We start from the raw sequence: 14,324 nt of genomic DNA on the forward strand, positions 1-14,324 counted from the left end.
GAGGAGCCTGGCAGACTACTGTCCATGGGGTCGCAAAGAGTCAGACCTGACTCAGCAACTAATACTTTCACTTTCACTTCAGGAAAGGAATGGAAATGTTTCCATTTCCAAAAGATCTTTAAAGGAGAGAGAGACAGAAAAAACAAAAAAATAGGGAAAGAATATTGGTCCTGGAGTAACCCTATCTGAATATTTTAGATTCTAGAAGAGTGGCTGAATTAGAAGATCTGTACAATCCTGACTATGATTTCTGCCTCTCTTACTGCTGTCTCCTTCCCTCTCTAGGGGGGCACTTTCTCCATCTCTGTTTGTCTATCACATCCTTTAGACACTTAGACTCGAGTTCTGTGTTTGTAGGATAGAATGGAGGATTCAGCCACAGCACTTATGTAGAGAAGTTGCTGTGATTACAGACTATGAATCCCCCAAATTTCCACTTGGAGAGCCTCTCCCCAGTGTTCCCTCAAGTGGAGGAGTTTGGGGACTAGTGGGAGCCACTGACTTCAATAAATGCAGTAGAGTTAGAAAGTCATAGGACAGTTACTTACTCTTAACTTACCTGGTAGTAACCATTATAAAGAGAAACCTCCCTTCTAGGCCACATTTCCGACCTTGCTTGAAATCCAAGGTCAAATTTTACTTCTGATGTATTGCTGCTATTGTCTCAAATCCAATTTACATATGTTTCTGTTTTCACTGATTGCTTTATTCTTTTCCAAATCATCTCATCCCATCACAGGGTGAAGGAAAGAACATTTAGAAAACAGATGTTGTATTAACCATAACCATTATCCTTTATTGGATCCCAAAGAGGTTTATCTCTATCCATAAACAGGTGAGGGAGATACAAGCTTTCAGCTCAGCTCTACACTTTAAATGCCTCCCTGGGAAGAAGGCAAAGGCTCTGCCATCCATCTGTCATCATGACTCAGGTAGGATCATAATTGTTGTATTCAGCCGTATCATACCCAAAGCTCCCCTTTTTATAGCAAACTTTTATGATATACTCTTTAATATCCCAAAATGAAATTCATAGATAATACATACACAAGTTCAACAAAAATAAAAGTGATGCCTGAACTGTAATATAAAGTAGAGTGAAAACAGTTTGTAGCAAAATAACATGCACTGCAAAATAGAAATGCTAAGGCTCAACTCTATTAGAAAACATAGTGAAGTGGTCAGATATTCACCCCATGTGGAAAATTATGAACATGACAGCTGTAAGGGGACTGATACAGGTAGAGAATGAAGAGATTCAAATAGCACAGTTAGCATTGCCATCAATGATGCTTTTTCTGGAACAGTGGACAATGCTTGATAAAGTTACAAATGAAATAAGTTACCACCTTCCACTTAGTTTACAATGGTAGCATTCCTGGAAAATTCAATTTATGTTAAAATCATGCTTAGGTAATTATAAACAGGTTTATCATCCGCATGAAGTGTCTGGAACTCTAACCTCTGCCCAATAAATATCCATAATACCCCCTAATCATTGTGATTGACAACCCCAAATGTCCCTCAACATTTCCCAAATGCCATCTAGGGCTAGAACTATACCCACTGGGAATCCCTAGACTGGGATAACCAAGGCCTTTTAGAAGGCCAGGGATATAGAAACTAGGAACATGGACTCTGGGAGTCCATATTTTTGTCTGTGGAAGCCTTGCTTCAACCATGTTTCTTGAGACCTCACTGACTTTGACAATCTGTCACGAGAACAATAGGTGTATTGTTGCCAGAGCTCTTGGCAAGATTCTTTGTGATCAGTTTCTGGTTTTACTTTTTTAGAAAGAGTTTATTTCTGAATTATGTAAGGACTCAAAACATACCTTTCCTGGCTGAGACTGATTTACCCTTGGGTATTACATGCATGATGGGAAGGGCTATCACAAAACGACACTGGGACGTGGACTGTAGAGGAATGGCCGTAAAGGTTAAAAGCCCGGTTAGATCAATATTGATTATTGAGCAGAAATGCTGATTCATCTTAAGTTCATATTCAAAAATAGTTTATCTCTCAAACATCCAATTAGCTCTATTTCTGCCTCATAAAACCAAATATGAACAAAAATGCATCAGTGTATAGAATTGTCTTTGCATCTGGATTGGGGCATGAATGATGAAGTAGTGAAAGCACATGTTTTGAGGTCTTCAAACCCAGCTTCGAGGCTGCTCTGCCTGTCTCTGACTTTCAGCAAGTTAAATAATGTCTTTGAACCTCCATTTCCTCGTGTGTATAATAGGGCTCATAATAGTGCCAGACTCATAGGGTTTTTATAAAGACTAATGATAAAATATAGGTGAACTACTTAGTGTAGTGACTGATCCATAGTTAGTGCTCAGAAAATATTAACCATTGTTGGGGTGGTGATAATTTATCACTCACACAGATCTTATAGGAAGGAAAAATATAATTTTTAAAAAGAGACTATAATTTGACCTTGATGATCTTGAAAGAAGACAATTCTTTGGGGACAGAATTGCTCTTTTGTTTAGGAAAGAAACAACTTTGGGGCATATGCAGTGATAAAAGGTGAGCTGGCCTGCCCCAGTTCCCACTACGGGCAAAGCTGTGGTGGAGAACTGTAGTAGAATTTTCTTGCAAGTTCTTTCAAGGGGAGAAGATGAAGGGTTGGAAAGGAAGTAATTTCTGAGAGAGTTTGCAGAAGAGAGGAAGGGAACTTACTAAGATGACAGTTAGGTTTGACGTCTTTCTGCCCTCTTACTTCACCATCCACAAAACTTCTAATGAAAAAGCTGTACCCAGATGAGCCACACACGTCACATGCTGTACACAATGCACTTAGACGCTTATGGTCACAGGAGGCACAGTTCTGAGCACAAGCAGAAAGAGGAAGTTTAGTCTTCGCTTTGGTCCTAGGAAGAACCATGGAGACTCTGAGTGAATGAAATTGGGTGTAAAGGTGAGCCCCATGTGGGAAAATGATACAGGAAACTTTAGTAATATTATTAGTTTCTTAAAATCAAGTGTAAAACTTGTGAGCCTTTTTTACATTTAGGTAAATTTCCCAATAATTCATGGAGGGTTTAAGTAAAGGAAAACAGAATGAGATGCTTTCAAACAACAAGAGGGAAATTATCAATACTAATTTCCACCTGGTGCTTCCACAAATGCTACTGTGAGCTTGATATTCACAGCGTCTATTCAGTGAAGAATGAGATTTATTGAAACAAAAATTCAGTGTTGAGAGATCACATTCTTATAACATCTCTCCATATGGGAGTGTATTAAATGCTGCTTGTATATTATGTACCCTGCGTGATAGAGAAGTTTTCCCCAAATGCTTGGTATTTATAACTCACTGTTGGATTCCAGTGAGTGGGATGGCTTACTTAAACTGCTTTATTGTTAATGCATCTATCGTACAATTCATACATCTCTGACATAGTTTGTACAAGTTCTTTGAAACATTTATTTTTAAATATAACCTGTAAATTTTGTAAGATATCTCCATTCTGGGTGTATGATTAGTTTTATTTTCTGGGTAAGTTTTCATGTTTTATTTGCTGCAATGATCTTAATAAAAACGCTACATTACAATATAGTTCTTAAGGAATGACACATTACACCAACATTGTCCAAAAGAACTAATTAATCAAACATGATTAATTTTAATGTAATTACTAAAGAAAGATATATCATTTTATTATGACGCTCTAGCCATACATTTTCAAAATATGCTTATTAAACAGTAAATGTCAGATAATGATTCAGTTAGTTACATTTTTAGAAGTCATTAGGATCGATATTCCTCTGCCATAAATGAATTGAATAATAATTTCAAATACAGAGTTAATTTAATAAAAAATATGTTTTGAACTAAGACAGATATAATGAATAATAACCAATCATTTTCTGGTTTCAGAGTAGCAGGGAAGATTAATTCAGTGTCTATAAGTTTCCTTATCACACTTGGCCTATAAATGTGATAAAAACAAATGAAGCAAAACACATGAAGTAATCCCAGGTTTCAGCTTCATTAGCTCTTTCAGCAAAAAGAGATCAGACATAGTACTTGGGGCCTTTGTATAAACTGAATACAAGCTGCATGATGTTTGAAAGTTTTTGATATTTGAATAGACATTTTAATAATACACAGACACAGATAAGAGATGTGAGTAGGTGGCTTGAGGTTTCAGAGTCCCTCCTGCAGTGTGTTTAGCAGCAGGTACAAGATAAATATCCAAAAAAATCAGATTAAGGGATTAACAGTAGTGATTTTGCTATGGGTAAGTGAGCAGGGCCAGTGGGTGGTTTGGAAGGGATTTTTGAGTTCTTCTTTCATTTTTCCTACTTTTACATCAGTGCATTTAGGCCTGGGCAATTTAAAAAAAAGGCATATCCTAAGGAGAGTGAAGGCCATTTGAAGGTGACAGGTGAGATTCAGCAGGGGTTAAATAGAAGAAACTATATCTTAATTTACATTTCAATTGGGCAGTGACATACGAAATTTTGTGTTCTCTTTTTAAGTGGTTTTTTCTTGAAAGACCTTATCAATGACAGTTGAAGAATGGGGAGAAATAGGGACCATGTTTAAGATCAATGTGGCTTCATAAATTAAGAAAACAGGTGAAATGTATATTTTGAAAGAGGTCCCTTTCATTTCAGGGTTTCAGTTTGGTCAGTCCTCTACAAAATTTTGAGACAGATACTAAATGAATAAGGACTAAGAGGAAAAAAAGAGTTTCAAAACTTCCCTGGGCCTCTGTCTCATCTATGAGAGGTTCTCTACAAAAAGTATTGCTCCAGATAGGATTTGATTGTTTAAATTTGTATCTTTATCCTGTACCACACGCACTTAAAGCTCAGACAGTCATCTCATCTCCTTTTTTTTTTAAATAGAAATCACACAAAAAAGATATCTATGTATCAGTTTCTAATACCTAACAGAAAAGTCTTTTAAAATATTAACATAGCAATAAGCAAATATGTACTATAGGATTAAACACTAGCATCAAAAACAAACAAACCCAAAACAAAGAACCAACAAAATTTTCTCTTGTTTTTTGCCCCTTTCAGATTTTGGAGTCTATGAGCATTGCAGGAGAGGGGCATGAAGAATCACTTATTTTATTTTAAAATTTTAAAATAAATGATGCCATAATGTTGCATAAATCAGATTATTCTTTCAAAAACATCGATGGGAAAGCCCAGGTGATTTGAAGGGAAATGCTCTTTCTAATGAAGAGAGCCAAATAGGATCTGTCTCTAATAAATTAGTACAATCTTTTAAGATTAAAAATAGCAAACACATTTTTAAATAGTCTGATTATAGCTTCAACAAGTCAAACATACATTTCTATCTAGCCTATAGTTTTAAAAAGTCAGTCTATGTGGGTTTAACTTATCATCCCTTATTCCAATATAAAAAAAGAAGAAAAAAACAAGTCATTTTTGAACATTAAGATATTCATAAAGACTGTATAAAGTAAAAAACAAAAACAAAAAAATCTTCACAGATTGTTAGCCATCTCTTTCAACGATTTCTCATAAATTCTTCTCTGTCCTTATCAGTAGATAACCCCCATCTCAGAAGGAAATACTTTCCAACACTTCCCAATGAGATCAGTGATTGCTTTTATAAGAGCTACTGCTCTTTGAGATGTTTAGGTAAAGGGAGAATATCTTCTATTAAACCAGTCGACGCCAAATAACTACTCAAGGGGGATGTGGCAGAAGCTATTTTTAGCAGGTGAATCTATGCATTTTTCTCTTTGTTTTTATTTTCTCCACTTGCTGAGTATGTTTTAGAGCAGAGAGCACACACACACACACACACACAAAGCAATGAGTAACTCAATCATCTTTTCAATTCTGCCATTTGCCTATAAGGTCTTTTTTCTTTTTTCTTTCCCTTTTATGCTCCATGCTCCTGAATCAAAGTGTTCAGATTGGATAATATATTGCTAATTTTGTTGAGTTTGAGAGCCAACAAAACAATGGAGCCTTCTAACTTAAAACAATTTTCATCTTCTGCCTTTGCACCCCCAAACTCACAATTTGGTGAACAGTACACTACTTGCAAGTGATAAAAAGTTGAAAGGTGGTGGTGACTAGACCTAATGCTATTTTCTTATGCCATCTAGCTATAGAATTGTTGTTTTCATACTTTAAAAAAATATGTCTATGCTTTCTTTTTTTTCTTTTTTTCTTTTTTTTTTAGTCAAGTACTTTCTTAAAGAAACATTAGCACCACATTGGCATAGCTGGCCAAACAATAAATGGGAAAGCAAAATGTGCTACATCTTCCATTTTAAAGCATTCTCCCAAGTGCATAAACTAGTAACAGAAACCCTGAAGCCACAGTGCATGAGATGGTTTCATCTACACAAACATTGACATTCCAAGGAGGGGAAGGATCCTCAAGGGACACCAGGCTTTTTTTTTTTTTTTCCAAAGATTTTTCAAGGAAGTGATTTCTTCTCAATATTCCATTGGACTCTTAGGATGAGTGTGTGTGTGTGTGTGTGTGTGTGTGTGTGTGAGTAGGGTGAGTATTGGGAGAGTTTTTCCTTATCTCTAAATGAGTGGATTCTGATGGAAAGATGCTTTCACTTTTTTAGTGGGTCTTCCTCATTTTAAAATGTTCTAATAATACAATTATACTATTTGAGGAATTGGGAATGGACATTTGACCTAGGTATTCAGTGTTGTCAATTAAACTGGAAATCAACCCATAAATTGAAAGCTCACTCTTACACGTATTTATAGTTCTTTTGTAAATATCTTGATATTGCCTCATCTTAAAATTCTAAAGTAAAGCTTACAAATTGAGTTGTAAGATTTTATGTGCTTCCTTCTGTCAATACCGGGTCATTCTGCTGTACTATATAGTGATCAGCTGGCTTTTGGAGTTGACAGCAATTTGACTTCTAGTTTTAAATCATTTGAAAATAAGATAGAGGGTTAGCATAATTAGCTAATTTTTAATTAGCTGATTTATGATACAGTTGAATAGGACTATGTGTTAGAAAAAATTAAGAAAAGTAATATGGCTTTCCATATTTAAACTTTCCTCACTGGGATATTTTTGGTTATGAATAGAATTATTAGTGAATCAAATAAGTCAATAGACACTCTTAGAATTAACATATTCACCTATGTCTGGAAACATATAAGTCTGTAGAAGGTTGCATGTAACATGTTGTTGGTAGCCAGTAATTTTAAAAGATATACATTAAGAATAAGAAATAAAAATCAAAAGTGCCATTTTGGGAAAATGGATCCATTATCTCAACCCACAGAACCCATATGTCTAGAAAACAGATGAAGAGCAAAACCACCTATGGTTTCTTTTACATTGTCCACAGTGATCAGAACATAGCTCAGCATGCTGGAGGTGCTGAATTCAAATAACACTGTGGACTGATGTTAAAATACCGGTTGGCTGAAAGGGACATCCATTAAAGAGGCCTCTTTTTGCATAAGTTTGGAGATACAAGAAATCTGTTTTTTTCTGGCCTCTGAACCTTGAGGTGAACCAGAGGGATGAAAACTAAAGATGCTATTTTTGTTTTGCATGAACACTCTCCAAGAATAAAAGGGATATAATTTACATGAAATAATCAAGTCTGCTTGCTTTTTACCAAAAAATTCTAAGGCAGATAAAAAGATATGAATGATGAATGATTTGTTGTTTTAGTAAGAAAACCTTGATATATAGACAGGAAATATTTTTCTAGGTCAGCATGGACTTGTTCTTATCATTGGGTTTTCTTGATACCAATTTTCAATTGAATGGATAAGATACATCCACGGAGGACTAGAAGCCACTCTTCTAAGCAGACATGAGTTATGAGCTAGAAAATTTCTAGCTGTGAAAGGAAATTTTGCCTCTCAATTTGCAACTCTAGTTAAGCATATTTTTGTCAAAAAAATTTAAAAATATATGTTTATGGATATACTTCCAAGGATAGAACAAAATATATTCAGGAAAGTAAATTTGTGACTTTTTATTAGTTATTATTTCAGCATTTGAAATCTTGGGCTTAAAGAGAGGAAATAACTGTGGCTTTCAAAGTGAATAGTCTCATTTATGATATTAAAATAAGTATTATTAGATTTGGTTTCCCAGGTGGCTCTGTGGTAAAGAATCTGCCTGACAAGCAGAAGATGTGGGTTCGATCCCTGGGTTGGGAAGATCCCCTGGAGGAGGTAGTGGCAAACCCACTCCAGTATTCTTGCCTGGGAAATCCCATGGACAGAGAAGCCTGGTGGGCTATGGTCCATGGGGTCGCTAAAGAGTAGGACTGATTGAGCGACTAAACAACAACAAATTATTCGATTATTAGTAAATGCCTGGAAGAGTCAGAACGTGCTAACAAAAGGAGTAACCATCCTTTCACTTGTAGAAATCTTTGTTTTTCTCCTTTCTTTTCCTTTCTCCGCTTTTACTTTATGTTTATAAATCCAAATGCAGAATTCAAAATCAAATTGTAGATTCAAATGTTTCTAAGTTATTTTGAAAAGTGTTTTAAAAGAGATTGAACTGTTAGCTTTTAACAGATAGTTAGTTGGATAGCCTCACTGACAAGAACTGGCATGTCAAGAGCATTCAGCTTATCAATTTTCTAGCTATACTGTGAATGGGTTATTTATAGAATTCTTTGCATCCTAGCAACTCAAGGGCTCTGATCTTGATGCCCTCATAGCAACTCAGGATAAAAATCTGGAGCTTTATCTTTTTAATCCTCATACCACCCCTGTGAGGTAGGTAGATTACATATTGCCCCCATTTTGCAGATGAGGAAACTGAGGCACAGAGAGGTGAAGTGACTTGCCCAAGGTCACACAGTGGTGAGTCCGTGGCAGAGTCGTCAGATGTTTGTTTCTTCAGCGAGAATAAGAAACCAGGATTATTAAATTCCTAGCCTTCTGCTTTTTTCTACTCCTCTCTGGACTCGCCAAACAAATTTGTATCAGTGGACTTTGTGTCTTATTTTTCTTGGAAGGCATAATTGGGGAGCTTTTCTTTCCCAAATGTTTGAGTTTTGAGTACCCTTCCCCTCTGTGTCACCTTTGGCTCCAGGCTCCCTCTTTAGTTTTGCTTTCACCTTTTACCGTTTTGGCCAGACTCTTTCATATAACAAACTACAAAATAGCACCATTGTACTAAAAAACAGAGTTTTACATACTGTTTGATATATCTTGTATTATTGATATGCTAAATTTACATAGTGCTCTATATGGAAGAAATAAAAAGAGAGAAGTACTGATCAGGTCACACACTAACTCATCTCTTGAAGGAACCATTCAGAGTTTGAGACTTCCTATGCTTAAAACATACACCTAAAATGATTGGCCTCAAAGTTGTAACTACTTGCATCTTTTAGCAAGATGTGGAAAAAATAAAGCTTTGTGTCTAAAATAAATGCATCCAACTTATATTTGGTACAAATGCCACAGATGGAATCTTGTGGGTTAAAAACTGGTGTGCTACTTAACTGCTTGCTGCTGCTGTTTAGGAGGCCAAATTCAGCAAATATAAAGGTGACGGAGAAGGGAGTGGGATAGAGGAACAAGATTATCAGACACTGTAAAACAAACAGCCTGTGTTGCGTAGAAAGAAGTGCAAATAAAAAAATTAATAAACCACTTAGACAAGCCTGCTGAATGAATGTCTCTAGCAGCCAAGATTCAGAGATAAATTTAGTGCAACTGGATCTATACAACACCCATGCATTTGTGGCTCTTGAGAGGCAGGGACTAAGATCTATATATATATTTTCTCTATAGAACATTATTGATAAAGGATCAACAGCAATCTACCAACTCCAGGGTCATTTTTGCAAGGTGCAAAGCTTTGAACAATCACTCCTAAAGACAATGTTGGAATGTTTACTTATTTCATTGGGGGAAATGCCCATCTTTTGAAATGTTATCAAACTTATTTTTGGTAGGTCTTCTGGTGTTTAACAGGTAACTCGTGCAGAGCGAAGGATCCTGCCGGTGGCATGTCATTCTTCACTCTTTAGGAAGGTCTTCCTACATTCTGTAGTTCTTGTTTCCTGCACTCCCTCTACTTGTGTTCTTCAAATGTACTTCCTAAAAATAAGCGAGAAAAAGTGACATTAATTTGATGAATTTTTATGTATCCAACCCATCTCTTTCTAACATTGGATCTCAATCTTCATACCTTATGTCTCACCAGTCAGTTTAATAGACAACTTGGGCCAGGGTTTTCTGAGAAAGACATAAACAAGTGGATGACCATGAGTTTTTAATTTAGACAAACCTCACTAAAGCTACTTCTATTTTCCCTTGATGGCATGGGGACCACAAATTGCTTTGTAATCACACAAAAATATGTGTTTATTCATCTGCCACTATCACAGGTTCCTTGATAGGAAGGGGATCCTTTAAAATCCAGTCTTCTGGCTTGGAACGTCTTTTTCCTAGTGGAAAAAAAAAAAATCACATCCTGGGATCATCCTCCATTGTTTTATTGCTTTTGGTTCTGTTTTAGTTTCTGTAAAAAGGAGATAACTTTTCATTTTTTTCTTTTTCTCCTCTGGAGAGAGGCAGAGGTTTTGAAGTAGAAGATTGGGAAGTTTTGTAGCTGATTTGGAATCTACAAAATCACAGACATTCTGAGCTGTGCTCAAATCCTGGTTCTTCTGTTTTCTAGCCATATGAACTTGTGTAAGTGACAATCTCCTGTGTCTCAATTTCATCCATAAACTGGGATAATAATAGTTTCTACCTTTTAGGATTAAGGATTAAAAAATTAGGATATAAAATCACTTATAATAGGCCTGGAACACCGTGAACACTACCTAAGTATTACCAATTGTTATTTACTATTATTATTCAATCTTTATTGGAAAGGAACTATTCTTGGATTAAACATTCTGGGTTCCTTGTTTTGATGCTACCATTCACCCATCAACAACCAGTTCTGTTATCCAAGGAATACTGAGTTTTGCTTAGAATAGAAGCCCTATAATAATAGGGACATGTCTCTGCTCACTGTTACAGCTCCATGTCTACAGCAATGCCCAAAACATTTCAGGTGCTCAACAAATACCTATTGAATGAATATAATGAACCCTCTGATAATGTGCAGGATCAAGTCATTATACTTCTTCTGTAATTATTATTTTATCCTTGAACCTACTTAAATAGCAACATTTATTTAGACAAATAAGCTGTAAAATAAAATCCAGAAGGAAATGACATATACATGCAGAAACATCAGGTGCTGCTTCTCTTGATTTTCCTTCTAGTCAGGAGGCCCTTAGAGAAGGATGTAATGGATAATTATTGGTACAGAATGAGGTTTAAGGATTCCTTTTTCCCAGGAACATTTTCCATCCAGACCAAAACCAAGGGTTCTCATCACGGGCACTGGAATCTCCAAATCCTTCCTTCTGGCTAAGGAAATGATCACTCTCACAATCACTGTAAGATGTTTAAAGACCATTGTGAGGGAGCTTGCAGATCACTCAGACCTGAGAACTAGAGAGGGTGAGAAGCTGGGGCAGAGTCAACTACTAATCCCTGGAAATGATACCTATTGACTCAGACCCATAGGGATTTGATCATTTTTCTTACACATATTTTCAGCTCTACCTGGAACATTAGAGTGATCAACAAGTCCTTTATAAAAGCAAGTTAGTACTTTGCACGTTGATGGTGAAAATATCTTATACCTCCTGAAAAGAAGGAGGATGACATCATTGTGTAAAAATGTTTATTAAAATATCTAGCTCAGTGGCCACTGAAAAAATCTTTGTGGGAAGAAAATGGGCATTCACGTAGGAGAGCTTGAGATGCTATCTGTTTACAATCCTGGCACTTTCCCCTCTAATATCATACAACTTTTACCAGGTTCACTAGACATGCATTTGTTGCTCTACAAAGCATCAGCTGTTAAGCTACCGGTAAAGTTTTTATTTCTAACCTTACACCTTATTCTGCTTCTTAAAGGAGTTCTCTGGAAAATGGAAGAAAGACATATGCAGCTACAGAGTAGACATACTATTGTCCCAAACTCTTTGAAACATTTCTGTTCAGTTCTCAATAGACCCTGCTGATGGTATATGGCTCATCAAACCCCCTTAATCACTATTATTAAGGACACTATTGCTCTATCAAACTAGTAACCAAGTTAACAGGACTAAAAATACCCTAATTTGGGTTTTAACCTCTTTTTCTGTTTACAAGGTATGACAGCTTAGAAAAAGGATTTTAAAGAATCTGAATAAAGTCCATTCTAAGGAAATACTCCAGAATGAAATGGTTACAAGCAACAAGAAAGCACATGAGGTATTTAATCTCCAGTCTTCTTCTCAAGCCAAATTAATCACAGGTTTCCAGATAAAAAGTTCAGGTATCTTCTATACCTCTCTCTTCACATTCATGATCGCTGTAGCAAAAAGAACTGAGGTTAGTTTGGCCAATCATATAGATCTTATCCCTTTCCCCAATTCAGAGATTCTTTCTTTTCTCTCAAAGCAGAAGTGTAAGGTGTAAAGTCTGAGTGGAGGGATCTTCTGGACTCTCTTCTGGGACTGTCTCTGCATCACAGCAAAGTCCTGGGCAGAAACTCACTTGATAAAGCTGACACTGCTCCAAGTAGCATGGTTCCCATGCACACAGGCGTATGATGGAGGCCATTCAGAACCAGCTGGGATGTCGTCTGGTTTGCATTTGGCTCTCTTCCCAGGCTCTCACATGTGACTTCTTTGTTGCAGACAATGACAGTGACAAAACAAAAGCACTCAGGGATTTAGTCTCAGTTGCATCTGTTGCTTTGCTCATTGTTTTAATTTAATGACGCGGGCCACCCTTGACAATGGGTGGCAAGTGGAGGCCTGCTAGAAGCAGCCGTCGGAGCTGGCACCCTCCTTCAGTGCACTTCTTGAAGGGGTTATGAAACTGTCCCACATTCAGTCAAGCAAAAACTTTTCACTTCAACAGCCTGTCCAAGACAAACAAACCAGCTAAAACTGTGTCTAGTATGCAACTAGACAGATTTTTGAAAGGAAAACAGTAGTGAGTAAATACTGTTTCCTATTGAGACCAGAGAAGGTAAGATTATTTACCAAAAAAAAAAAAAGTTGGTCCTCAAGCTCACTGGGGTTGACTGAGGAAACATACCCTCTGAAGGAAGGGTTAACTGACTCATGAGGGAATAGGTTTGATAGGGGTTAATTTGTGATATACATTATTACACAGTGTATGCCATACACAGATATATAGGAAGCTGGAAAATGCCATGAAGGGATCATTCACATTCCCCCATTTTTCTCTTGGCGATCCTAGCTCTTAGTTTTCCAATGGAAAACTGTCCACAAACTTAAGTTCCCTGAGAGCTAACGACAATGGCAATAATAGTTATCTTGATTAAAATTTGCACACATTTTACAGTTTACACAGTAATCTCCATGAATCCTCCCAACAACCTCAGGAGATGACGTTGTTTGCATTGGTATCATTCACAATCTAAGGCTCCTGAAGATTTAGTGACTTGCTTGAGGTCACATAGGAACAAACTGATAGACCTAGAACTAATAGTAAAACCACCTATTATTTTCATAAAAGAATAACAGTTCCACCAGTTGAACATGTGTATGTGCTGGTCTGGTCACTGTTTTGTAAGTGCTAATTGTAGACATTTTCTTATTTAATTCTCATAGTTCTCTCAGAGATGGGTACTACTGTCTTAGCCACTTTACCTTCATGAAATATGAATAAAAAACAACGTGCCTGATTTCTTACAGTGAAGATGTGACCATGTTTGGGATTTGTATCAGTCACTTCTGATCCTGGAGCTCACCAGATAGATACTCGACCATGATGCCTCCCAAAGAGGTAGACCAGTATCTGGTGATGCAAAACCCAAGTCTCTTTCCAGTAACAGTAATTGATCATGTCATGAGTTGCCCATGATCCCAGATGGTGGCAGATGCTGGTTTAGAAGGTAAGGCAAGACTGTAAACTAGGGAAGTAGGTACCCTCCCTTATCCCAGTGTGAGCTGAGTCCCATTTGTATGCTATTAATGGAGGTCTAGTAGCACAATATTCATTTAGCAAAAGCTAACCATGTGAATATGATAAGCCCTTATTTTCTCCCCGCCTATCTTTGTAAGACATTGCCTGAGAGGCAGAATCTAAAAGGATTATAATAGCCCCTTTAAATTTTAGGGAGGAAGCATTGATGTTTTCAATAGACTATGTTTCCATCTCCACCCACTACAAACAAGTTAAGAATTGTATGACATAAACTCTAAGAAAAGCCTGGAACCCTATAAAAAATGCTGGGAAAATACTGCCCATCATGGAATGTTAATAG

The 14,324-nt window shown here is 36.7% G+C and overlaps 1 protein-coding gene and 1 long non-coding RNA gene across 15 annotated transcripts in view; one reads left to right on the forward strand and one right to left on the reverse strand.

The window, feature by feature from the left end:
* Positions 1–14,324, forward strand: part of LOC133247812 (uncharacterized) — a 67,048-nt gene that overhangs the window by 8,509 nt on the left and 44,215 nt on the right. For 3 of the 6 annotated variants that reach the window (XR_009736510.1, XR_009736511.1, XR_009736512.1), the window contains exon 3: positions 740–932. This is a non-coding gene — a long non-coding RNA (uncharacterized LOC133247812). Of the gene's footprint in view, positions 1–739; positions 933–10,544; positions 10,670–12,193; positions 12,296–12,487; positions 13,953–14,324 lie in introns of all 6 variants that reach the window. The other 3 variants (XR_009736508.1, XR_009736507.1, XR_009736509.1) reach the window with 3 other exon arrangements.
* Positions 771–14,324, reverse strand: part of IGF1 (insulin like growth factor 1) — an 80,954-nt gene continuing 67,400 nt past the window's right edge. For 4 of the 9 annotated variants that reach the window (XM_061417107.1, XM_061417106.1, XM_061417109.1 and 1 more), the window contains exon 4: positions 771–10,072. In XM_061417107.1, coding sequence (XP_061273091.1) covers positions 10,013–10,072 — 60 coding nt within the window. In that variant the 3' untranslated portion in view covers positions 771–10,012. Of the gene's footprint in view, positions 10,073–10,163; positions 10,211–14,324 lie in introns of those variants that run through there. The other 5 variants (XM_061417105.1, XM_061417104.1, XM_061417108.1 and 2 more) reach the window with 4 other exon arrangements.

Source organism: Bos javanicus, chromosome 5 (genome assembly GCF_032452875.1).
Source record: "Bos javanicus breed banteng chromosome 5, ARS-OSU_banteng_1.0, whole genome shotgun sequence".
In the NCBI taxonomy this organism is placed as follows: Eukaryota; Metazoa; Chordata; class Mammalia; order Artiodactyla; family Bovidae; genus Bos; species Bos javanicus.